A 25,598-nucleotide genomic window follows, 5' to 3' on the forward strand; every position below is an offset into this window, starting at 1 on the left:
CACAAACCGGAGATACTTTTTGTGCGATTTGAGGATCGGAATATGAAAATACGCGTCCTGCAAATCGACCAACACCTTCGTTCAATGCCAAAAGAACCTGTGAGAGGGTCAGCATTTTGAATTTTTCCTGCTCGAGGAACCAATTCAAAATCCTCAAGTCCAAAATCGGTCTCAACCGACCATCCTTTTTGGGAATCCGGAAGTATCTTGAATAACAACCCTGACCCCTCTCTTGCTCGGGAACCAACTCTATCGCACCTTTTGCCAATCGTGATAATACCTCCTGCTGTAATAGGAGAAGATGGTCTTCCGAACAGAAGGATGGGCGGGGAGGGAAGGTAGGAGGGAATTCCCGAAAGGGAAGAGCGTACCCCTTCTTCACAATGTCGATGACCCAAGAGTCCGATGTTATAACCTCCCACATTGGAAGAAAATGGGCAAGTCTCCCCCATACCGGAGACAAGTGGACAGGGAGTGGAGGAGGACTACGGCTGGTTTCCTTGCTGCACCCCTCCCGAGGAAGAGGAAGAGTGCTGCAAGGTGGCTCCTCTCGTACGGACTCTGCCCCTGAAGGATCTGTATGGCAGGGTAGAGGCAGATTGCTGTGGTCCTTGCAGTCTTCCACGAAAGGAAGAACCACGTCCAAATCCTTTAAACCTCTGAAAACCTCTAAAGGAGGATGAAGCTGAAGACTGAAGTCCCAAAGATCTTGCAGTTGCTCTGCTTTCCTTAAAACGTTCCAGGGCAGAGTCAGCCTTTGTGCCGAAGAGCCTCTCTCCATCAAAGGGAAGATCAAGAAGTGTGGCCTGCACGTCCGACGAGAAGCCAGATGACCGTAGCCAAGACTGCCATCTAGAAACTATGGTCGTGCCCATAGCCCTAGCCACCGAGTCCGAAGTATCCAATCCCGACTGGATCACCTGAGTCGCAGCCGCCTGAGCATCCACCAACAGCTGCAACATCTCCTGGGACAAATTAGGGTGGCCCTTCGCCTCTTCCATAAGGGCATGGATGTAACGCCCCAGTATGCAAGTCGCATTGGAAGATTTTAAGGCCATACTGCAAGATGAAAAGGTCTTTTTTGCAGTATGGTCCATCTTTTTTTAACTCCCTGTCCGCAGGTGTCCCAGGAAACGAGCCAGGAGAGGATCTGGACGAACAAGAGGCTTGCACCACTAGACTCTCCGGAGTTGGCTGTCTGGAGAGAAACACCGGATCACCAGGCGCTGCCCTATAGCGACGAGCCACCGCCGAGTTGACCGCAGCGGTGGACACAGGTTTTAACCAGATGTCCTTAATGGGGTCCAGCAGTGCCTCATTGAACGGTAAAAGAGGCTCAGCAGAAGCAGAAGTCGGGTGCAAAACCTCTGTCAATAAATTCCTTTTGACTTCCGCAGTAGGAAGGGGAAGGTCCAAAAAGTCTGCAGCCTCCGAATGACTGCGTGGATTGAAGCAGCTTCCTCCGTGATCTCTCCAGGGGAAGCTAGATCCCATTACGGGGTAGTGTCCAAGCCACTGGCTGTACCCAAGTCCCTGGAAGTCACCAGAGGGCTCCAAAACTTCACCTTCCTCCAGGTGTTGTCTCGCATACTCTTCTTCCTCCAAAAGTCGAAGAGCCAGACGTCTTGATTTAAGCCTTGACTCCAAACCTGGCATCGATAAGGCATCGGCCGACGCCGAAGATCTTCGTCGGCGCCGAACCTCGGATCTGTCCGAAGCTGGAAGCTCCGGCTTCACAGGATTCTTAGTCGTCGATCGGATCCGAGGCGAATCCAACGGCACCGCAGCAGGTGTAGTCAGCCTGGGCGACGTCATAGGCATCGGCGCCGCATCAGGTGCAGTAGATAAAAATGGGGTGAAAGGCGTCGATCTATAAGACGCCGGAACACCCAAATCATAGGCCAGAGGGCCAGACAGACCTGCATGACTTCCACCCGGCGTCATGGAAGCAAAAATGTTAAACATTGCGTTTAAAAATGCTGCAGGATCCGTTCCCGGAGTCGGGAAAGCCGGGTATTGCTGCTGCAGCAGCGCCGGCATAGATGCCGAGGAAGGTCCAGGTAACTCCTGGCCAGGAGAACCTTCTGGCCTCTGGGGCGGCTCGACCTCAAAGACCGACCTGGGTGACGTCGGGGTCGTAGGAGGCGGAGGGGTGACGGTCGGGCTAACCTCACACGTTGGACGGCGCCGAGCTGACTGAGAAGCCGATCTTGACCTAGACCGCCCCTTGCTCGATCGGTGCAGAGATCCGTGACGGCACAGAGAGTCACTATGATGGTGACGAGACCTCGAGGATCTCGAAGAAGACTCCCTCCGATGACGCCTCTCCTTCTTCTTGGACCGAGCCAAGAACAATTTCACCTCCCTCTCTTTAAGTGCCTTAGGATTCATGCGCTAACAAGAGCCGCATGACTCGACCTCATGGTCGGAACTAAGGCACCAGAGGCAATTTTCGTGGGGGTCGGTAACTGACATTCGACCCCCGCACTGGCTACAAGGTTTAAAGCCGGATTTTCTTGGCTGCGACATCGTAACCGTCGTTGGAAACAGTAGCTCCCTGTGAGCCTCGAAGAATTAACCGTTACTCGGGCACGGAAAAAAGGGAACCGACGTCTGCACGTCGACGAGGGCTTCTAATTGCCTGGATGACATCATGTGGCGTCGCGTGGAGTCGGGCGATTGTGACGTCATCGTCGACGTGCAGAGCTAGAAGACATTTCCGTCGATGCTGGCGCGAGGGGGAGAATTCTTTAGGTGAGGAATCCACAGGTAGGTGTATCCATCAGAAGTCAACTGTACAAACATTTCAAAAATATATTTCATTAGTTGTGAAAGCCCATTTTTTTGTACCTGTGTGATGAAAAAAATATTTTAATGGGATGAAAAACAAATAAGAACACTTTACTTGGTGATGTGTAAATGATAAATATGTTTTCTGAAACCTTATTAACACAGACTATTGTTCATACACTATATAGATTTGTCAGCAAAGCTGCAAGGTAGTGGGAAGGTTTTTTGTCATTTCTTGGAAGTTCACTGTCTGTAAATGACAGTGCGTTACCACATCATGTTTTAATAATACATTTATTAAGAGTGAGTGTTTAAACATGAACTGAGAAACACTCCTGCCCCTGCCCTGATGGCAATGCTATTAGTAAACTGAGAGGGAAGTAAGGGATTCCCAAGTGTGGGCTAGATTCTTATTACACATTGAGCAAACATTTAGTCTGCTTAATCAAACAAGAGTTTTTGTAGAGCAGAAATTCTAAACTCACATGCTTGATGGTGCACTCATCTGTGATAATGAAGTAAAAGGCGACTGTAAAATTAAATATTTGTCAATGATCACACAATTTGAGACCAGTTTACGGTGCAAGCACGTTACAATTAGGTCGAGTAGATTATCCAAGTTACATGACCTGCAAATCTAGTAACATTTTTATGATTTTTTGAGGACCGTATGTGGGGGTTCTGGGGTTTCGAAGAGGAGTTCAAATGAAAAGGGAGGGTTGAACAAATGAGCAGGAAACTATCCTATCCGTGAAGGTAGCTTACAAAATGGCAGATGGATCCTACAGGGTTTGTCCCCAGTTTTTTTTTTTTTTTTTAAAAGGGGGAAAAATTCATTGTCAATCACCTCATACAAAGGGGAATTACCTCCCCCTTGGAAATCCCTGAGCCCAACTCAATAAAACTACTTCATGAACACCTCCATCAACAATGAAAAAGGAGACAGAGCAACAACATCCATTAGAAGTAGTATTAAGAATTTTTGTCCAGTGACCAATCAAGTCACTCAGTAATCAAAAAGGAAATTTTCATGCTGGGTTCCTGTAGTAGAAGGACCCAAGGAGTGTAAAAATATTGCTACTCTGCAAGCCTCAACAACAAATGACGTGAGGCTCTCTCCAATCTCCAGACTCCTTTGTATGCTCTGCCTACAAATATCTGTGCTGTACTCACCTGGCAAATGGATAGACCGTCACGATCACATGAAGCTTAGTGAGAGCAAGACAGAGGCTTTTGCCTCCCTCTTGCACTGCAACCTTGTACACATTTCATTGTCTGACCCTTGGCAACAGTAGTTAGATTCAGGGGTGTTGGATTATGTAATATTTGCGGCAGAACCACTGTTTATGACACAGTGTTCAATTGATGACATGTCCTAGTGGTTCTAAACCTGTGGTCTGGGACCCACGGGGTGGGTCTGCAACGCCTAACCAAGGGGTCCACAACTGCTTAGAAAATTAAATAACAGATTAATAAAGTGTATATAAACAAGCAACATTCTGTAAATGTGAAAGAATTGTAAATTGCCTGCTAAATATTACGTTGGAATCCTCTGAGTCATGAGAGCAGTTAAGTGCATCAAACAGGATATAGTATGGATGATAGGTGGCTTCAACTGAATTCAGAAAAGCCCCAAACTCCCCATTACCTTTGAATTAAAATAGTTACTGTTGATACTTGATTGTGAATTAAAATAAATAAATCATTATTTGTGTATCTGTTTGATGAATGCTTGTGCCTGTAATTGTGTGTATTGTCTAATCATCAAAATTGCTTATGCCTGGGTCCCTCAGATCCCCATTATGACTCAGTTGGGGTCCCAGGATTTTAAAATGATTCAGCGAGGTTCCCTGGATTCCAGTAATGATTAAGTGAGGGTCCACAAAAGTCAAAAGGTTAAGAACCCCTGACAAATCAATCTCCGGATTATACATAAAGTATAAAAAAATAAAAAAATAAAAAATAAATCTAACTTTAAACTACCTAGGAATTTGTCCGTGCAAGCCAGCCCTCGCTTGTCCAGACTAAATGGCTAGTAGAACATTATGAACATGAGGTTTATCAGGTTTTTAACTTTTTTCCCCCAAAACAAAGTAGTTCCTTCCAGTGTCCCTGGAGGTGCCTTCTGATCGTGGGAGTACCAGACATGTGAGCTAAAGGTGCCAGCAGGTGATAAATGGGTAGAGTATTTTGGAAACTTGGATTAACAGCTGTAAGCGAAATGCCCCAGTTTAGGTTCCTATCTTCTGGTCGTAGATTATCACCCCTGGATTGCAGAAAGCATGCAGCAACCATATATTTTTAATATTCACACATCTAAGGTTTTTAATCAAAGAGCCAGATCGAGCTCTCCCCAGTTGCCTGGCTAGGACAACACGCTGAATGAACACTTGTAAGATTTTTAACATATTTCCCCCGAAACTTGGTAGTTTCATTCAGTCTTCCTCACATAGGAACACATCGACGCCCTCCCCCCCAAAGTCTGACCCAAAGCTATGCTCCGGTAGGTTTTTGGAGTGCAAGGTTATCAGATAAGAATGAGGTTTTCTTCCTTGGGTGGAGCAGGGATACACATTCTAGTTACAAAGGGAAGTCTGCAGTACCTGGGCACAGTCGGCCAGCATCCCAGGGACCCTACCAACCCCAAACTTATCGAAATTTGAGCCTCTGGGAAATCCAGGTTGATCTGGCTCATGTGAATCCCAATATGCTTCAATAACTCAATAATAAAAGGTAATGGTTTCTGCAACAGAAAACTCTAGACGTTCAGGCAATCCAAGTCCTACAGTCTAGTGTTCTTACACTTCTCTTGATGAAGTGTCTCATTTGTCTAGGAAGGCCTACTGAACGGGAGACTGGAACATAAGCCGAAACTGGGACCATTTCAAGACCTCATTGACTTCACATTGTCACAGGCCTAGTCCTTTCTGGAACGTTTTTCAAAAGGTAAAAAAAATACAAACCCACCAGTGCTCCTTGGTGTGGGGGTAGGGGAGAAGTGTGTGTGTGTGATGGTCTGTGGTGTGTATGCCCCCAGAAAGGAGCTCAATAAACTAGCCAAATGGTGTCTGAGGCTCCAGACCGGCTCCCAAACATCTGTGCCCAAGCTAGGCACGGTTTGGATTGCTAATTGGAATAATCCAAACATCTGAATCCTTGCAAGGGCACAAAATGGTGTCCCTGTCTTCTAAAAGGGAGTCGAACAACGTTTTAATATGTATCTTAGGCTAAAGAAAATCCAAATACCTTCTGGCTCCTTGTTGGGGCCCAGACAAACAAGCACCTTTCTCTCTGTGCTTCACCTAGACAGAAAAGCACTGGAAGGAAAGAAACGTATGACATGAATCAAGAAGTGGTGAATGGAAGGAAGGGATGAGAAACCGTCTTAGCCCTTCCGCTTCCAATGCCCACCTCTGGGTTTCTTTCTTCTGTTGGTGGGATAGTAGAGGTGATGAGTGGTAGGAGCTGGACTGCTCCTTAGGTCTGTTCTCCCACCCTTCTTCCAACATTAAAAGGGCCTTGTAATGGTGGGTATGGCTATGGAGGAACGTAGGGCAGTATTGAAACAGCTCTTAACCCCTTCCATAACCACACCCACCACCTTGACCCTGGAAGAGGCTAGAGAATCGCTCTGAGGCCCATCTGTTGTATTTGACTTCACTAGTGAGGTCGCATGCATACTAAAGAGGCAACCCAAAGGGAGCACAGCCACCTCATTAGAGAGTTTACTGGTGCCCAACAAGTATCCCGCACAGGCAAACACATTCTCCACTCACAAGGCGGTAGTTTGTCCCCACCACCCCAAAAAAAGGCTCACAATGGGGGTGACAGGAACTCTTGGTTGCTCTTGTTGTCCGTATGTATGTTTCCAGCATGTGCATGTTTCTACTAGTGATGGGCAGACCAACACGTTCTGTGGCTAGTTTATTCTTTTAAATGCATACTGATTTAATTATTGCTCACAGGGTGCATTTACGTCTATGTTCACTTTGAGAAAATTGATGTTCAGTGAACTATTCAAATCCTTGTTGCAGCTTGATAGTGGAGCAGCTGATAGTATTGTAAACCTAACTCCTTTTATGAATCTTCCACAAATCATAATTCATGCAATTGTTCCAGACAGCTCACAAGAAAAATATAATGTATACATATATTTACCATTTCAAATAACAGACGAACAAGTTTTTCAGACTCGCCTCTGTACTTGGAAGTCAGTGTTGATGACGATATGTTGAAAAATGTAGTCTTGCATTCAGTGGCAACAGCTTTTGCTAGAAGGGTCTTTCCAGTTCCAGGTGGGCCAACCATCAACACTCCCTGTTCAAAATATTTTGGAGAGTGAGAAATGCATTAACAGTGATATACAGTGAAACCAATTGTATTGCTCTGTGGTACTAGCAGCAAACATTGCCTTTGGCTGTGATCTTCAGTGCAGAAGTGACAAACATCACACTATTGTGCACTGCTCTGAGTGCATATTAGCATGCACTCTGCTGCAAAAGCTATACAATGTAGTGCAGTTCATGCAGTGTTTTTTGTGCCAGCAATGAGGCATGCAGCTATGTCTATCCATGTGTATGGGCTAGTCTGAATCTTTTTTCAGAGTGTACAGCACTTGTTTTATGCATGATTCCACACAATGTGAAGAGCCATGTGGATTATAGCACTGGTTGCCACATGCCAGCCGTCCAAATGCATTTCTCATTGTCCCAATTGTTTTTAAGTAATACTATGGCACACCACATGGTTTGTCAAAGTCCCACAGTAGAAATAGTGAGTGGGCTCTTGAAAGTGATTGTGGCACCTTACATGCATCTTCACAGTTTTTTTTGTGTTTAAATTGAATGTGCTTCATCATGTCTTGATTATAGCATTCATGCAAGCAGATCTACATATGTAGAAGTCTACTCCAAAACAAACTGTTCCAAAATCTTTGCTTTAGTCATGACTAACCAGGGTTTTCCTCACTGCTGGAAAATGCCTTTGTCCACCCTGAGGTGCTACGTGTGTGATCTGCAAGGTACAGAAAGCCAAGCAAGCCTGCCCTGGCATTCAAGGATCCCTGCCAGGTGGTTCACTATCAGGGAAAGAGTCGAGAGGAGGTTCTGCCGCTGATCCAACTATGATCGAGCAGCCACCACAGCAGATGGCGTGCACTCTCCTCTAAAATCTGGATGGCATTTGAAAGGTTTCCTTTGTGCTGGGCCCACTACAGCTTTGGATTCCACTGCAGAGCCAGCAAATGCCACCTGGGCAGTCAACAAGGAGGATACAGGGGGCTAAAAGGTCAATAATACTTGGAGCTGCTCTCATCGAGATCAGAGGGCAGAGCTGAAATATTTGGACAACAGCCTGAATGTCATGGAGTTGGTTCAAGGAGGGAAAGTCCTGAACTGTACTGTGTCCAGAACAGCACCAATGAATGGAAGTCTCTGCCAAGGAGTCAGATGTGACTTCAGCTCATTGATCATGAACATGCAATGTCAGGGGGTTAGGCTTAGTCTGCCTTCAACAGCCAATCACTTAGGTAGGGGAAAATGGCATCCTTGACCTCTCATGATGGGCAGCACCCCCCATTGTGAACTTTTATGAACAAGAGAGTGGCACTGTTGAGGCAAAAGGGAGTACAGCAAACTGAAAATGTTCTTGGCCTACATTGAACCACAGGTAAGGTCTGTGCGACTCCAGAACTGGTATAAGAAAATGCGTATCCTGCAAGTCCAAGGATACCATCCAGTTGCTTGGTTCAGGGCAGACAGAATCTGTGCAAGTGTAAACATTTTGAATTTGTCCTTCTGGAAGGCATTCAGAGGAAGAAGATCTAATGTGGGCCAAAAGCCCCAATCCTTCAGTATAAGTAAATATTAAGAGTAGCAGCCCTCCCCTATTTCGAAGTATAGAACCCTATTGATGGCTCTTTGTAGAGTAAACCTTGCAGCAGGATGGATAGATGTTCCTCTGAGTCGTTCTAATGTTGGGCAGGTTGTGGTGGGCAGTCGTTAGGGTGGGGGGCAGAGCTTTGGTGGAGAGGAAAAAAGGGTAGGGCATAGCCATTCTGAACAATTTGGAGGTCCCAACTGATATGATGGATCTCCACCCAGGGCCGGCTTTAGCGCGGATGACGCCCGGTGCGGCACACTTTTTTGGCACCCCCCACAATTACCTCTTTCTCTGCATGTTTCCTCACTACAACCTCCAACAGTGCCCCTCATCTTTCCTTAGCCTTCTCTGAAATACATTCAATTTTTTATAGCACTATTCATAGTTCACTTAGTTCTGTGATCTGCATGGTACACGTACTTTTCAGCAGGCACATTAGCACTCTGTGCTACTTTATGTATCAAAACTGCCACTCGACAAAATTCTGATCTCTTTCCAGCATGAACATTAATCACCAGAGTTGTCTAGTCATTTTATTGGTGCCTGAAAAGTGATATTCAAAGAACTCTGAAGCACGTGCGTTAAAACCAATACATTATTTTAAACACAATACCTCGTCCCCCAGGTAAGCCCAAAAGCCGACTCAGTCTCCACCTTGGCAGAAAGTACAGAATTCTGCCTTTCATAGAGTGGTTGTGCAACACTGATGGCAAGCTTAAGTGGCTTGGTGGTTGTTGCCAAAGGCATAAAGGGGCTGGAAAAGTTGTCCTTGGTGGCCTGAGCAATGTCTACCTGATGCATGTCCCTTGCTTTAAAAGGACTATAGTGACTGCAGTGAAGATGAACCACTACACTAGTGACAACCACCATTTCCAAACAATCAATACTATCAAGGCCAGCATGGATCACATATTTGCAAACTCCTGACCATCTCGAATGGTTTGAGACCGTGATCTCCTAAGGTCTTTCAGGATCACTAGTAAGATCTGGCTGTCCAAATCCAAGAGGGTGTGTGTATATCTGAGCGAACAAACCACATTGACTGACCTCAATGAAGCTACTGGAGAGAATCTGTTTTCCGAATGCCTCAATCCTGTTAGACTCTCTATCAGGAGGAGTAACAGGGAATGAGTTGGAGGTTTACATTGTACTGGAAGCCTGAACCACAATGTTTTTATGAGTGGACAGATTTGTGAGGAAATAAACGTCAGCAGGCACAGATCGGTAACATCTAGCCACCTTCCTATTTAAGGGTGGGCAAGAAGAAAATAAGTTTACCACCACTAACTGTAGTGCTCCAGTACTGAAATATTTCATAGATTCACATGCTTGAATCATTCCCAGTCATCGAAATGGGAGTCACAGTACCTTATACAAATGTCACCATAAACAAACAGAGGCACTAGGTCTTTCGGTTTTGTACCATATCAGAGTCATCATTTAAATAAGCATTTGTAATGCAATAGGTCGCACATTTGCTTGAGTTAGAGCAAATGCCATTATAAATTCTGTAAAAACTGGACTTTTCTTGCCAAATAAATTGGTCAACCCGGCCTCATAATTTCGTTTTTTTCCTGCCATATAATTCCAGTGGCCCAGCATATAACTAAAGCACTTTCATTTACCTTCTTCCTCTATCTGCAGCAAAAAACGAAAATGTTGCCATTTAGCATTCTAATGTAAATATGCCATGCTAATTCCAATAGAATACCATTTTCACCACCCAACCATCAGAATTGCTGGCTGGCTAACACAATTCCCCAAAAAAGACACAAGATAGCCACAGAGAAGAAATAAACTAGAAGGGTCACCCAAACATATTAAGAGTGTTTAAACAGTCAGTGTAATAAGGATGCTACAATGGCCTGAATTATGATTAGAATTGTAATAAGGAGAGATTATTAAAGCATATACAATTATCATATACACCTTTATCAGAAATAAACTTTTCGCATTAGGCTGTAATGCTCAAAGCAGCCCCTAGAGGGCACCATAACAAAAACAATTTGTAAGAAACATGGTCATGTAACCTTACTGTTAGCCCCCAGAGAGGATAACCCCATGTAAAATAAACAGGAGAAAGTAATGCAGTGTAACTACCGTATTTATCGGCGTATAACACGCACCGGCGTATAACACGCACCTCATTTTAAGAGGAAATTTCAGAAAAAAAACCCATTACATTTTATCGGCGTATAACACGCACACATCATTTGCCCCCTATTTTCAGGGAGAAAAAGTGCGTGTTATACGCCGATAAATACGGTATATACTTAACCCATAGAGGGTGTTTTTAAGGCTAGCAGGCCTACTGCAGTAATATTACAAACAAGGTATTTAAAACAAAATTACTCTAAGCTGTAAGACAAAAGATTTAACATTGGGAAAGTTTAAAAGACACTGCATGGTGGCAGGGGTTATTATTATGGGGTCCCCACCAACCTAGTGTGGGGACCCAGAGATGATGTAGACAGAAAGAGCGTTTTGAAACTCGTCCCATTGTCTTAGGACCACAACAGTCTGAGCTATGAGCAAAATAGGTTTTGTAAAAATAATGCCTTATGGGGTGAGTGTTCATGCCATGAATATTGTAGTATGTTGACTACAATGCTCAGAACAGCCCCAAGAGGACACCACAATAAAAATTGCATTTGGAAGAAACATGGTCATTTAACCATACAGTCAGCTCTTAGACAGCATACCCACATGAAAAAAGAATGGGATAAACTAATGCACTGTAACCATATATTTAGCCCCTGGAGGACACAATGCATAACATTTTCAAGGCTAGCAGGACTATTGCAATGATTTTGCAAACAAGACCCATAAAAATAGGTTGTACCAGATGTAAAACAAATGTTCCAGCCATGAGAAAGCTTTACAAAATAAAAAATAAAAAATGAATGGTGAGAGGAGTTAATATTTTGGAGTCCCCACTAACAGTGCGGGGACCCAGAGATTATGTAGACAAAGAGCACATTGTCATCACTGTTTTGAAGGTGGTCCCATTGTCCTAGGACCACCACAGGCTGAGTTATGAGCAAAAATGTTTTGTAAAATTAAAGCCCTGCAAAGCATTTTTTAACACGTTTTCGTGCCACATATTTTAATATGTTGATATGACTGTAATGCTTAGAACAGCCCCTGGAGGACATAATGAAAATAGCATTGGTAAGAAACATGGTCATGTAAATATATAGTTAGCCCCTAGAGGGCATAACAATGCAAAAAGAAAATGTCAACAATGCAGTGTAACCATATATTTAGCGTCTAGAGGGCACAGCGCATTACATATTCAGGAGTAACAGGCCTATAGCAATGATGTTACAAAGAAGTCCCTTAAAATACAAGCTATTCCCAGCTTTAAAACAAAAGCTCTAGCCATGAGAGAGCTTAAACAGACACTGAATGGTGGGAGGAGTTATTTAGGGGTCCCTATTAACCTAGTGTGGTGACCTAAAGATGTAGACCGAAAGAAAATGTTGTCGTGAATGTTTAGGTGGGGGTCCCATTGTCCTAGGACCACCACAGGCGGAGTTTTGAGCAACAATGTTTTGTAAAAACCATTATGGGTTGAGTTTCCCCGAGTGCAGTGAATTGCCACTTCCGCTTTAAGGATTTCTGTTTTACATAAAGCATTCACCAATTTCAAGTGTTTTAAGGGGAGAGTCACAAGAAATTACTCTGATTAGGTAAGTGTGAACAACGTGACCAGCGCTCCAATACAGGCGATTGAGATCACGCTGTTGTGCCTATGAGCTCCATGGTCGCCATGCAGCATGGAGGGGAGAGATAAAAAAACATTTTGCCCACGCTGAAGTATATCAGCAATTGTGCAAATTTCCATGTAACTGAGGCAGTCTGCAAGGCATGACAAAAACAGCCTCAAAGTGGGACAAAAGTAAAGCATTTACCAATGATATCAAGTGATTTTTGAAAGGCAAGCCCACGAACTAGTGAAAATAATGGTTGGACATGGGCGTGGTTAAAAGCCCACAATACTTACGACAGGTCAAAGGGCTGAACTTAAGAATCAACCAATCAGTAACACCACCCTGAAGAACCCTAATGAGAGAAGCTTCAGTCCCTCATATTTTCAGAGTACTAGTGCTTACAAGCAGTACTGCTCTGTGAGAGATAAAGGTGAGCTTTTCAGGGGAGGCGGGTGGGTCACATGGGAATCTATTAAAGATTCCAATATTGGAGAACTACAGTTACAGGTAAGTAACTTATTTTCTTACTCCACTACTGGAACTTTTATAAATTCACATGCTCGAATCAAAGTAGAAATCAGTATTCATGGACATTGCATTATGAGAAGGTAAGAAAACATTTCTATGCAGATATTATATTAGAAAAAGTAAAACCGAAACAATTTCATCAATAACAAATCTGTATGCAAGTCATAAGGTGTGGATAAATATTTTAGTATGCAATATGTGAAACTAGAAAAAAGTATAGTGGGAAGAAAGAGTTAGCTCACCTTTATCAGAAAAGATGCGTTAGAACTGCTTGGCCTGCGGCAAGGTCCCCTTGAGGGATCGATTCCTGGCAGTAGTTTTGCGCCAAGGTGTGTTTACTCTTCTAGGTAGCTGATCTGTAAATGTCCTGGAGTGGTACATCAGCAATCAATGCTGTTGAGGTTGAGACAGACCTAGTGTAATGAGCATGTACTAAAGTCTGTAATAGCTTTCCTGCTGCTTGGTGAAACAAATGAATTGCAGCAGCTATGCATCTATCTATACTCTGTTTGGAAACAGGTTGCCCTTTCCATGGTGCAGTGTTAGCCACAAACAGCCGATTAGATTTACGGAAAGTCTTGGTCTTGTCTATGTAGAATTTGATGCATCGCTTGAAGTCCAAAGAGTTAAGAGCCCTCTCAATGGCTCATTGAGATGAAAGTTCAAAGGGATTTTAGGGACAAACATAAGGTTTGGGCAAAGGACTACCCTGTCATCTTTAAATTGAAGGCAGGGCTCTTGAATTGAGAGCTTGGATCTCACTGACACGTCTGGCAGAAGTCAGGGCCACATGCAGAGCAAGTGTCTATTTTCGAGGGAAAACTCTAAACAATCCAGAAAGAACTATTTGATTAGTCTGGATGACCATAAAGGAGACACTGGAGAACTTCTGAAACAAGATATGGCTGCGAGGTGAACTCTGATGGATGCATGGGCTAATCCTGAACTTGCCAAATGTAATTTAGGTATGGTAATAGCTGCTTTGACTATAAAGATAGTTGATTTATCTGTTCCCGCTGACACCATAAACAAAATCTTTTCCAATAGTGAGCATAAGTTATTTACACTATCCGCTCTGGCCTTGGAGAGTATCTCTCTACATTCCAGAGGTATGTTTAGATGGGCAAATTCATTGTGTTCAAAAGACAAGCCAAAAATTTCAGAGACTTTGGATCAGATGCAAGATTTGGCCTCCATTGTGAGAAGAACAATAAGTCCTTCGGTGGAAGGAGAGGCGACTCCGACAGAAGGAAAAATTCTGTAAACCAAAGTTGGCAAGGCCATTTTGGGGCTATCAATATTATTATGCAAGGTTCTATCTTCATTAGAACCCATGAAATCAGGGGAATAGGTGGAAAAGCGTTCGCAAAGATTCTACACCTTGCTATTGAAAATGAATTCCCTCATGATAACGGTTAGTGATGCCAGCCTGCAAAGAATCGGCATTTGGTGTTCGGGGGGGGGGGGGGGGGGGGGCAGTCCTCTAAGTATGGAAACACTTAATACTTCTGTTTTCTTAAGAAGGCTGATACCAGTGTAAGCCAGTTAGTGAATATTCTGGGGCCTGACTTCAGGCCAAAGGGAAGATCTCTGAACTAGTAACGGCTTCGGGCTACTGTGAATCAAAGGAATTTCCTGTGGGTAGGAGGGATGGGGACATGAAAATATTAATCTAGTGAATCTAGAGTTGACATTTTCCGTGGTTTAGACACAGGAGAATATCTTGTAATGTGACCAGGCGGAATGATTTTTTTTTTTTTTTTTTTTTTAGGTATTTGTTGAGATCCCCGAGATCAAGGATAGGTCACCATTCTTTCCACTTTTTGCATATGAGAAAGAAACGGGAAAATAATCCCTTTCCTTGTTGTGACAAAGGCGCTAGTGCTCCCTTTCTAAGCATGGTCTTTTCCTCCAAACTGAACAGTTTTAGATGTTTGGGGATGGAAGTGTGTGGTAGGTTTGAGGGTGATATCTGAATAAATTGCAAGGTGTGGCCGAAAAAAACAAGGTTTAGTACCTAGTGGTCCGATGTGATTTCCTGCCACTGTTGGGTTAATTGGGATATTTTTCCTCCCAGTCTGAGTGGTAGAGACACAGTAGTAGCTGGAACCTGTAACTGGTCATTGGCGACGATACACTTCTTTCCCCTGGCACGCTGCTCTCCCTCTAGGTGGAGGACTGTTGTAGGCCACTTGTGTAGGTTGTCTTTAGGAATATTGTGGGTGAAATTGCTGAGAGGTAGATGTGTAGGAGGAGTAGCGGTATCGCTAGTAGCCTCTATAGGATGGTATCCCTCTTCCTCTGGCACCACAAAAGGGCAGCTTCTTGAATTGGAGGGTCCCCAACGATAAGTCTGTGTCTTTGATTTCCTGCAGGGCTTCATCTACTTGTTTGCCAAAAAGGGCTTCTCCGTCAAAGGGAATATTTAAAATCTTGTTTTGCACCTCTGGTCTGAAGGTGTGAGCCTTAAGCCAACTTTACCAAGTAAGTACCGCCAAACCTGGCAGTTATCTAAATGTGGTGGTGGTGATGTCCACTGCACAGCCTATGATTTCCACCGAGGCGCACCCTCATTCTTGTCATATATTTTCACCTTGTCTTGGCTTCTTCTGTGAGTTGGTCTATATATTGGGTTATGTCAGCCTATGATTGTCTATCGTATCTCCCCAAGACAACCAGGGAATTGACCGCCCTGTTAGCCCCGACAGAGGAAAAACGCTTTCCCATATTGTCCAAGCGTCGTCCTTCATTATCTGGTGGTGTAGAGATCAGAGTGGACAGGTTTTTAGATCGCCTCTGTGCTGCCCGCGTTATTACTGAATCAGTCTTTCGATGGCCAGTAAGACAAGCTGGGGTGCCCTCCGGGTCTCTGTATTTTTTGTCTAAGCACAGAAGGACTGCTGTTACCGTAGCTGGATTTTTCACCACTTTTAAGCACTCTTCCCAGATGTAACTGACAATGGGCATGGGCCTTACACTCTTTTCAAATTGTTCTTTAAAGTCCTATAAAAAACAGCCCATCTGTTTAGTGGGAAAGGGGTGTGTGAATCTTTTAGCTGCTCTTTCCAGTAAATTGTGAAAATCCCCAATGTCTTCTGGTGGTGAGTCCACTGGAGTGGGAGATGGAGATGATGGTGTGGGAATAAGTTGTTTATCCCATTCTGAATGGATGTCCTGGAGCTGCCCTTCCTCTCTCTCTCTTCCTCAGATGTATCTGGGTCGTGGCGAAGAGCTGTCTGTGGAGCATGTCTTGCAAAAGTAGGCAATGAGATAGGCCTTTGTGCTTGAGTAGACGGCCGTGCTGTGGGAGATGGAGAAACCGTGCAAGTTTGTTCTGCAGGATCCGTTGTAGAAGAAAACACTTCCTATAGTCTTGAAAGCATAAGCTGAAGGTCTGAAATCAAAGAGCCAAGAAGACAGACCATTTCCTCCTGGAATGGTTGTCGATACTGCCCATGCAAAGGATAATCGTCTTTTTTGTAAACAGATTTTAATTGCATTTTTTTTTTTTAAAGAATACAGTCAAACATTGGGGAGGGGGAGGGGGGCATGTACTATGGCCAGATGTTCTGCGGAGTCCAAACATGAAGAATCACAGGCATAGTAGGAGAACATAACATATCTTAAAGTACAGTGCAGCATTGAAACAAATGCTGGCCTACCCATTCCACTTGCACACCCCCGGGCGGCTCCCAGACCCCCCTCATCACCCAACACACATCCAGAGGATGTTAATAGCCTCAGCAGTGAGTTCCTGCGCTATCATTCGTGTCAGCAGTTCAAAGCATGTTACATGTAGGTGCCCCCTGGTAACCCTGAGAGAAAGTAGCCAATCCCGTTAAGGAGTTCGTTAGGTAATGGGGGGGGGGGGGGGGGGGCAAGAGAGAGGGGAAGAGGGAGAGAGATCCAGTACAATTTGTTCTGGCTTTCGACCAGGTGGTTCCATGCTTTGGCCATATCCAGTGATCCCCCTACCTTCCGCGCATCTCGGAACAAAACCACCCCCTTGTAGTCAGCCCATCTCAGAAGTTCCTCTCCACCTTGTTAATAGAGGTCCTCTGTGTGCCTTCCAGTGCATGCTCATCTCATGTTTTGCCAATACCTTGCAGGATCAACAAATCTAGTTGCTGTTTTGCAATTGTGTGGATGCAGGAATCCCCCAAGCAGGCATGCCAGTGGAGTACAGCATATATACTGCTGGGTGATCTTGTTAATTAGGTCAACCTCTTCAGTCCAATATGGGACCAAGGTGGTGCAGGATCAAACCATATGGAACAGTTCAGCTCCCTGTGTTCGGTAACTGGGTCATGCCGCTGAGGCAGTATGGAAAATGTGCATTATCTTACCAGGGTAAGCTATGCCCTATGTAACAATTAAACACCAATTAGTTTGAAGCAGGCATTCCTAGATATTGTATTGATGTGAGTCAGTATAGATACCCATTCTATGTCAGGAAGCGGTTGGGTGAAGTCCACCTCCCACCTGTCCCAGAACTCCAGCAGGGGTGTACATGGATCACACTGCAGAGCTTGATAGAGTTCGGAGACCGCCCTGACACGATCCGTCGCAGTGCACAGGACCTAGCAGCACTTGTAGGTGGGAGGTTCAACAGCTCAAGTCTGCCAGTAAGTTCGCAAAGTAGCTGTCACCATCCTATGGAGGAGAAAGTGTCCGCCTGGGAAGTCAAAAGAGCTGGCAAATTCGTCGAAGGGCAGTAATTCCCCATCAGGGTACAGGTCCTCTACCCGCTTAACTCGGTAATGGGGCCATTCCGTCAGCTCTCTAAATGCTCTGCCCCGGTCTAACTGCAGAAGGGTCCCCCAAAAAAGAGGTATGACGCATAGGGTCTGTTTGTATGGGTGCAAGGGAGGGAGCCTCGCCAGCAATGGCAAGCAGCCCATAGAGCCATATTGCTCCCCTGGACTGGGATACCGGAGGAGCTAGTATAATGTCTCCAGGCTGGTAAGAGTCATCAGGGTCTCCCGTAGGGTTCAACATGGAGATAAGCCATTGGTTGAACTACTGCAGCAGCACTGCCCAGTAATATAATTCTTAATCTGTTGCTGCCAAGCCCCCGTCCCCTGTGGGCCGTTGCAGTTTAGCCAGTGCCACTCTTCATCTACCAACACACCATATAAGCTCTGTTAGCAATGAGTGCAACTCCTGGGTGATTCAGAGAAGCATCACTAGGAGTAGGATCGAGAAGAAATCTAAAAAATGTGGGAACACCAACATTTTGGCCACTGCAATTCTCCCAGCTGCAGGGAGGAGAGGGATCTTCCAGAACTCCATCCTTGTTTGAAGTCTCCTGATGGCAGCGTCCACGTTGCCCTCCAGTTGGTCTAAGGGATTATGATATATCCTGACCCCAAGATATTTCAGGCAGGCGCTGTCCCATGCAAGGCCCTTCGTGTCCAAGGGTGGAGGTGCATCCCTACACACCGGGAAGAGGTCGGATTTTTGCCAGTTGATGCAGAGGCCAGACAGTAAACCAAAGTGTTACAGTGTTAGAGTAGTGTAATACCCCCAGGCAGGTCCCTATTAGCTTGATACAGGAAAAGAAGCATGTTGTTGGCATATAGGGCCATGTAGTGGGTTGTGCCCCAATGGTGATGCCCCGAAAGGCTGTGCCCATCCTGGCTATGCTGGCAAATGGCTCAATGGCAATTGTTAACAGCAGGCATCCCTGCCTGGTGCCCGCCCAATTGTGTACAAATCATAAATATGTATGCTAGTGAGGACTTGGGCAGTTGGTGATGCATACAACAGCTTTGTTCACCACACATAATTTGGTCAGTATTTAGCATTGACTGGTACAGAAAATACCAATGAAGACTGTCAAAGGGCTTCTAGATGTCAATCGCTACAACCATTGCCCCCAGCGCATCTAGGGCTGCAGCTTCCAAGAATAAAAAGAAGCAGGTGTATATTAACGTCTGTGTTGTGACCCAGTATAAACCCAGCCTGGTCTGCAAGTGCGAGCTTAGTCATGAGTGGGAGTAGACTGGCTGCTAAAATATGACTTAAGATCTTATAATCCATATTTAACATGGCTAGCGGGAGATATGGCTAGCCGGACATTGTAAGGGGGGCCCCAGCTTCACCAGAGGAAATATCAATGCCTCGTTGGTAGTAGGTGGGAGAAGACCCTGTTCACAGGCTATCGCATTAAGCGTGACCAAGTGTAGGGGCAAACTCATCCGCGAAGGATGGCAAAATGCCACAGGTAGGCCATCTGGGCCTAGGACATTGCACTGGCCATTTTTAATTTTTTTCATGGCAGCCCTCACCTCTTGTATCGTGACGGCACCTCCCAATACCGCCATCTCTAGTTGGGTAAGGGTTGGGAGAACCCCAGAGCAAATAAGTCTAGGATTTGCCAATGGGGCTGCAGCAATGGTGGGGTGGGAATGGGGGATACATAAGAATGTAAAATATCTGGGGAACCTACTGTTATTGGCCTCCTGGGTGTATAGTCTCTCCCTGGATTTGGATTATATGTCTAGAATAGAGTCCCTCAGAGTAGGGTTGGCCAGCCATGCCAGGGAGGCACTCGACTTAACGCGTTCTGCATGGCTGCCTATCATATACTCGCGGTGGTCAAAACATCGGAGTTTTTCAGCAGAAATGGCCAATTGTTCTTTAGAAATTAGGAGTTGTTGGTGTATGCCTGGGTTCCCAGGCCTGGTTATTTCCAGGCTGCATAGGGCTTGTTTGCATGAATCCAGTTCACCCAATAGGGTGCGGCAGAGGTTTGAATTTGCACTATATAAAACTATTTAAAAAAAATATATATATATAAGGAGCAGTTATATGGCTAGATGAGTTTCTGCTTTGAGACCATATTCGTGATCAAGAGGTGTCTAACTCGGGATATGACAGTGCACTGGACGCCAATCCTGGATAAGGAGAAACTGTTATTTTAATTTGTCACTACCAGAACGTTTTAGGCTGGGTGTTACCCACAACCTTTTGTTTTTAATAAACAAAAAAAATATGTAATATACATACTTTCAGGGGCTGTCCGTCAGCCCTGTTCATCCATTATCAGTCTAATTTGGTGTCATTCACATTTTGCTTCTGCCCTCCAAAACGCATGGAACGGGGCACAACATAGGCCCATTTCAACCACTGACTTACCTGACTGTTATTAACAGCACTTTGCTTTTGCACAGCGTGCACCATACTGCTCATTCTCAGTCACAGTAAAGGGAAGGGAAAGAGAATACATTAAAATTCCAAATGCAATCCCAGCAGCTTGTTGTTTCTGTACACCACCAGATACTGAAAGAGGATACATGTAAACCCCTACTGCATTCATTCTGGAATCAAAATTATATTCCATGACTTGTTAGAGGGGTAGGCCCTAGAAACTATGGTAATTTATAAGGCTAGGCTGCCTATTACAAACACAGGACTGAAGGTAGAAAAACATGTTAACACCATGTTTCACTACTTCGAAAGAGTCCTGATGTAAAATATCAGCGGTGTTCCAGCAAAGGGTAGAGAGTGCAACAGTTAAAACAAAACCTTGAGTGTGTAGGGCAGGGTTACCATTTTTCTGAAAGGGCTTTTGTTTGGATGAGGTGGCTTACAAATGGGGAAACACGGATAAGTAGAACTAAAGCTGTGCGTCAATAATCACAATGATGAAACTACAGTGTTTGGTGGAGGCACTGAGAAAACAGAGGACCAACCACTATTATGAAATCATGAAAACCATCCCCCTTAAGGAATTTGAAACGGAATGTCATCAGAAGCTACTGATCTGGAAAGCGAGGAATTTACTGGGAATAGAGGAATGTAATTATTTGAAAACTGTTCATGCAACAGCATCTACAATATATTGCCTCCCAAAAATGCATAAATCTCTTAAAAATACACCAGGAAGGTTAACTGTGAGCTCCAAAGGGGCATTACTGAAAACACCTCCAGATAGTTGCATCTCTTCCTTACAGAATATGTCGCAACTTTAGCTTTGTGTATTAACGATACTTCCAGTTGTTCCCAAGACTGGAGACGTGTGCTCATACTGGCATCTAGTGGCTATCATAGGAACTGCAGTTCCTTGAAACTCCCTGTAAAGCTTCATTGCTGAATAAATAATGTATTCAGCATTAATAGTTTTGTAGTGCTCGCAACACCCCTGGCTGAGTTTGGTAGGGCACCCAGGTTCTGCAGTGCACAGGTTGGGAATTACTGAGCTATACAGTTGTAATCTCCTCCCAGTAGTATGTTGTGTGTAACGTAGGGCGAGAGGACCCCGTAGAGGTCTGTAAAGAAGCCCCCCCGATTCGTGTGAGGTGCATAGAAACTCACTTTAGTCAGGTTGCGATCCACCAAGTGTTGCGATCCACCAAGCGACCTGGGAGCACCACATACCTCCCGTCACTGTCAATCAGCTCCGTGGTCACTTGGAAGGGCACTCCAGGTCAAACCCATATCAATACCCCTCCAGTGCGAGCGATGGTGCATATAGTTGGCCTCGCCACCTTCGCCTGAGCACATCCCTCTGAGTAGCCGCTAGATGGATCACCTGGAGCAGCGCTATTTGCACCCCTCTTCTTTTCAGGTATACATGTACTTTGTACCTTCTAGCCATACTATTAAGACCCCTAATGTTCCAGCTGAGAAAGGAGTAGGTTTGGGTGGATGCAATGTGAGTATGAAATGAGAGCGCCGCAAGTCGGGCAGGTATCTCTGCAGGGTCCTAAGTGGAGTCCAGCACCACACAGTGGTAGCCCTGGATGGGGGTGGAGGGTGTGTTTAAAAACAAAACAAAACAATCTTTTTAAACATAAAACAAACACCCAATACCCTGACACCAGGACAATAAGCAGATGACACTCCATCCAAACTGTCAAGCGAACCAACAACTCACATGCAAACATGCCTCGGTCTTATCGAGGAGTAGAATTGGGGGGGTAAATAAGTCAGGACAAATGCACTCATTCTCGACCCGGTCAACTAGTATAATCCCAGGGAACATTCAGGGACTAACAGAGTCCTAGAGTGTGTAAGTAACTGAGGCATAGGGACACTATAAAGCACATTAAATAATCTCGTCCGAAGTGCCCAGCGCAATAAGCGATAGCGGGCTCTCAAAGTAGTACAAGGATATGAAGGCCTGATCCGAAGTGATGTCCCCGCGGTCATCTTCCTCTGCCAGGAAGCCAGAGCCAGGACTGCTAATTGCCGCTACCTGCTCCACCACCCTTCATTGTTCCTGCCAAGCCTAGGAGCAGGATGGTGCATTTCTTGCTACCTTTTTGGATTATTTCCCCGGGGGCGAGAGAGGTCCTAGATTGTTCCCCACGTGTGAGTCCCCATCCTTATTTGGGAAGACTATAGATCCAGTCCCACAGCAGTTCTGGTGATGTGAAGTAGTGAGTTTTGTCCTACCATGTCACTTTCAACCGCGGGGCAAACAGCATAGCGTATTGCACACCCAAGGGCCTGAGGCGTTTCTTGGCATCAAACAATGATGTCTATCTTAAGTTCCAAGGCCTCCCCGGAGGCTGCTATGGCCTGTTGGACAGTATACAGGGTAGTCCCAGAATTGACCGCCAACATTGGTGCAGTCCCAGGGATTGGGGCTTCTACAGTGGTGACAGCAGAGTCCTGAGAGGAGCCATAGTGGGGGGCTGGGGGGTTTAAGTCAGCACCTGTGGGCAGCAGGGGTAATGGCCCCAAGCACCAGAAGTGGTGAGTGCAAGAGAACACCGGGCCCGCCACCCTGAATGAGCCTAGCCCACTGCCACTCAAGTGGCCAGGAGGGGAGTCAGTGGTCAGGGGGCCTCCAGGCAGGATGACCCCACAGCAGTGCAATGTCCAGTGCACCCGAGCTAGCAGTGGTAGATGGAGATAACAACGGCTCCACTCCTATCTGACGCCGTGCACCAACTCCGGGGAGCAGTCTCTGCGATGACCCGAGAATGGGCAGATAAGAACAAGAGGTTCAGGCTACAAAGACAGGAAGACATCCAAAAGAAAGGCTACCAGCCAGTAATTACAGGGTGCTGCTTCAGCCTTCTAGTTAGGGTGCAATCGTTTCCCTGGCCAAAGTTAGTGATATTGTGACAGGATGTACACCCGGGAGCGCCAGAACTCTCGGTCAACTCCATTCCACATCAAACCATGTGCCTCCCCCTCCTCCCGAAGGATAATACTCTTGTTGTTCATATTTCTGCTCATAGCCTTCTTCATAATCTTGACACTTCACATGTAGCTCTGAGGGACTATGTGCGACCCCATACGGTTCCTCGTTGTCCGAGCCTTCCTCCTCTATGAGATGGACAGGTATCAGGAGTGACACTCTGGTAGGAGCCGTGTGGTTTGGTGCCAACAGCTTGCTTTTACGCTGCTGTTGAATTTTTTTCATTTGTCAACAGCGCCATCAATGAGGTCATTGATGAAGGGGTTTCTTTTTGCTTGCTGTCAACGGAGTAGTCGTCAACAATGTAATCGGCAAGGTAATCTGTGTCGACGATGGAGCAGTCGACAGTGCAGTTGACTAAGGCTTCGTGGAGATTTTTAGCGGTCTGGTCAAAGACGCAGATGTCGATGAGAAGGTAGAGGAGGTGGACGACATTGCAAGTGTCAACGTTGTGACTTTTTTGTCGAAGACAATGGTCTCAGAGACGATGGGATACTCGTCGACAATGTATCCGCTGGCAGAGCTGAAAGCTTTTTGAAAGAATGTCCAATTTTAGCAGGCGGTGTAGGAGGCTCAGAGGATGATTTGCGGGCCTTTTCTGAGGAGGTAAAAGTTCTCCTTTCTCCTGTTTAGCAGAAGATTTCTGAGGAAAGTTTGAAGGACTGCTGCCCTTGTAAGACCCATGGTGATCTTTTTTATGGCTTTCTTTGGCTGCTCTGAGGAAGACCTCGAATGGGTGATCTTTACCTCTTATAGGACTTTGAGGTGACAGAGGGATCCTTGCTTACAGAGTCAGAAACTGGATCTTTTCTGGTCTTGAGCTTCTGAAGCCAAATTAGCAGCCTTCCTTTCCTGTTCTGTCCTTCAAGGTCTTAGATGAAAAGTTACGACACACCTTACAGTCTTCAGCAGAATGGCCTGGGTAGAGGTAATAAATGAAGTCTTTGTGAGGGTCTTCTGTGTGAAGCCTCTTTTTATCACAGGAACTGCAAGCCCTGAAGGGACTTTTCTTTTCTGTTCATCATGTCAGACAAGGAAGTCAGTCTCAGCTTTTCTGAAGAAAAAACACTGTGTAACCAAGGAAAAAGACTTTCCAAGTAGACAATACATACATTCTTTATAGAAATTATCCAATAAGGAAAAAAAAAAAAACTGAGCACAGCTCAGTGGAGACTCCCTAGCAGGTTGTGCAGTAGAAAATCTCAGGGACTGGAGCTTCTCTCAGGAGGGTTCTATAGAGTGCTGTCACCTGATTGGTTGTTTCTTAAGTTCAGTCCTTTTTTAAATAATGACTCTGATACAGTACTAAACTCAAAGGCCTAGGGCCTCTATGTTTATGTCTATTGTGACATTAAGCACTGGGGACTCCTATCTCGATGACAGGGAATGATTCAAGCATGTGAATCTATGAAAGTTCCAATACTGGAATAATAAGTAATTGACCACGTGCCCATTAAGGAGTCAGTGAGGGCCTCATTAAAAGGAAGCAAGTTATACCTCCCGAGTTGCAGGTGGGGTACAGCAATGACATGGGCACTGTTAAACAACCAATTACAGCTTTATAGGGCACAGAGACAACTCCATATAATATTTCCTAGCTACATCGACTATGGGAGCTCTTGGGGATTGAAAAGCTCTCAGCAACAATGGAATGAAAAGGGTCACAATTTGAGGAAACTTGGGGCTAGTGTACTGACGTTCTAGCCCAGAAATGTGGGGAGCTTACCTGTTCCAAATGCCTGAGGGTGCTTCACTTAACGCATCATTTCTCTGTCAGGTGGCAGCCCCAAATCAATCTCTTAGAAACCTACCTCTACTGTGACTCACTCATAGACCTTACTGAACTAACTGCTGTACAAACCAGACTAGTCGGTGACATACTTTGCAACTTGATGTGGTGAGTTAGGGGAAGGAAGTTTCCTTTACGTGGTTACCTTAGTTATGTTTTATTTTTCTCACATTTGCTTTGCTTTCTCAAGTATTCCCCACCAGCCAGGGGTTGTAGGTGGGAGTATGTGTATAGATCAAAAGACCAGTAAAAATAAATTTAAAAAAATAATAATAAAAAGAAACCAAAAAGGAAGCAATGACTTAGATGTTGCTGGCCCAGGCTGTAAGATTTCCATAAGGACCTTTTCTTTTCCCAAGAGAGGGAAGTTTAGGTCCAAGACGTCAGATATCCACTTCAAATGATACACTGTTTTCAGGTGGAGGTGTGAATGGCGTTCAACCCTGCATTAAGCAAGTTGGCCTGTTGCACGTCTATTTACATATTATCAGTATCATAATCACCCTCCCCACCATCATCATCTGTGAATGGTGGCAAGCGTTGAATATAATCCAAAAAGAGAATGGAGCTTCTGAGGATGCATCCTCCCTAGTACAGGTATAGGATTGAAATTGAGCTATAATCAATTGTGCTTTAGTTATTTTTGTAGCTGTGACATCGGCTGAGATCCCCCTGGAGTCGGTTCTGCATCAAATTTCAGAATCAGAACCAGCACCAGACCCTGACTGGTACCACTGGTACC

The 25,598-nt window shown here is 45.1% G+C and overlaps 1 protein-coding gene across 1 annotated transcript in view; it reads right to left on the reverse strand.

Annotated features, from left to right (window-relative positions):
* Positions 1 to 25,598, reverse strand: part of KATNA1 (katanin catalytic subunit A1) — a 158,462-nt gene that overhangs the window by 61,461 nt on the left and 71,403 nt on the right. Inside the window, exon 7 of the mRNA XM_069235280.1 lies at positions 6,949 to 7,107. Coding sequence (XP_069091381.1) covers positions 6,949 to 7,107 — 159 coding nt within the window. The remainder of the gene's footprint in view (positions 1 to 6,948; positions 7,108 to 25,598) is intronic.

This window comes from Pleurodeles waltl, chromosome 5, assembly GCF_031143425.1.
Source record: "Pleurodeles waltl isolate 20211129_DDA chromosome 5, aPleWal1.hap1.20221129, whole genome shotgun sequence".
Classification (NCBI taxonomy): Eukaryota; Metazoa; Chordata; class Amphibia; order Caudata; family Salamandridae; genus Pleurodeles; species Pleurodeles waltl.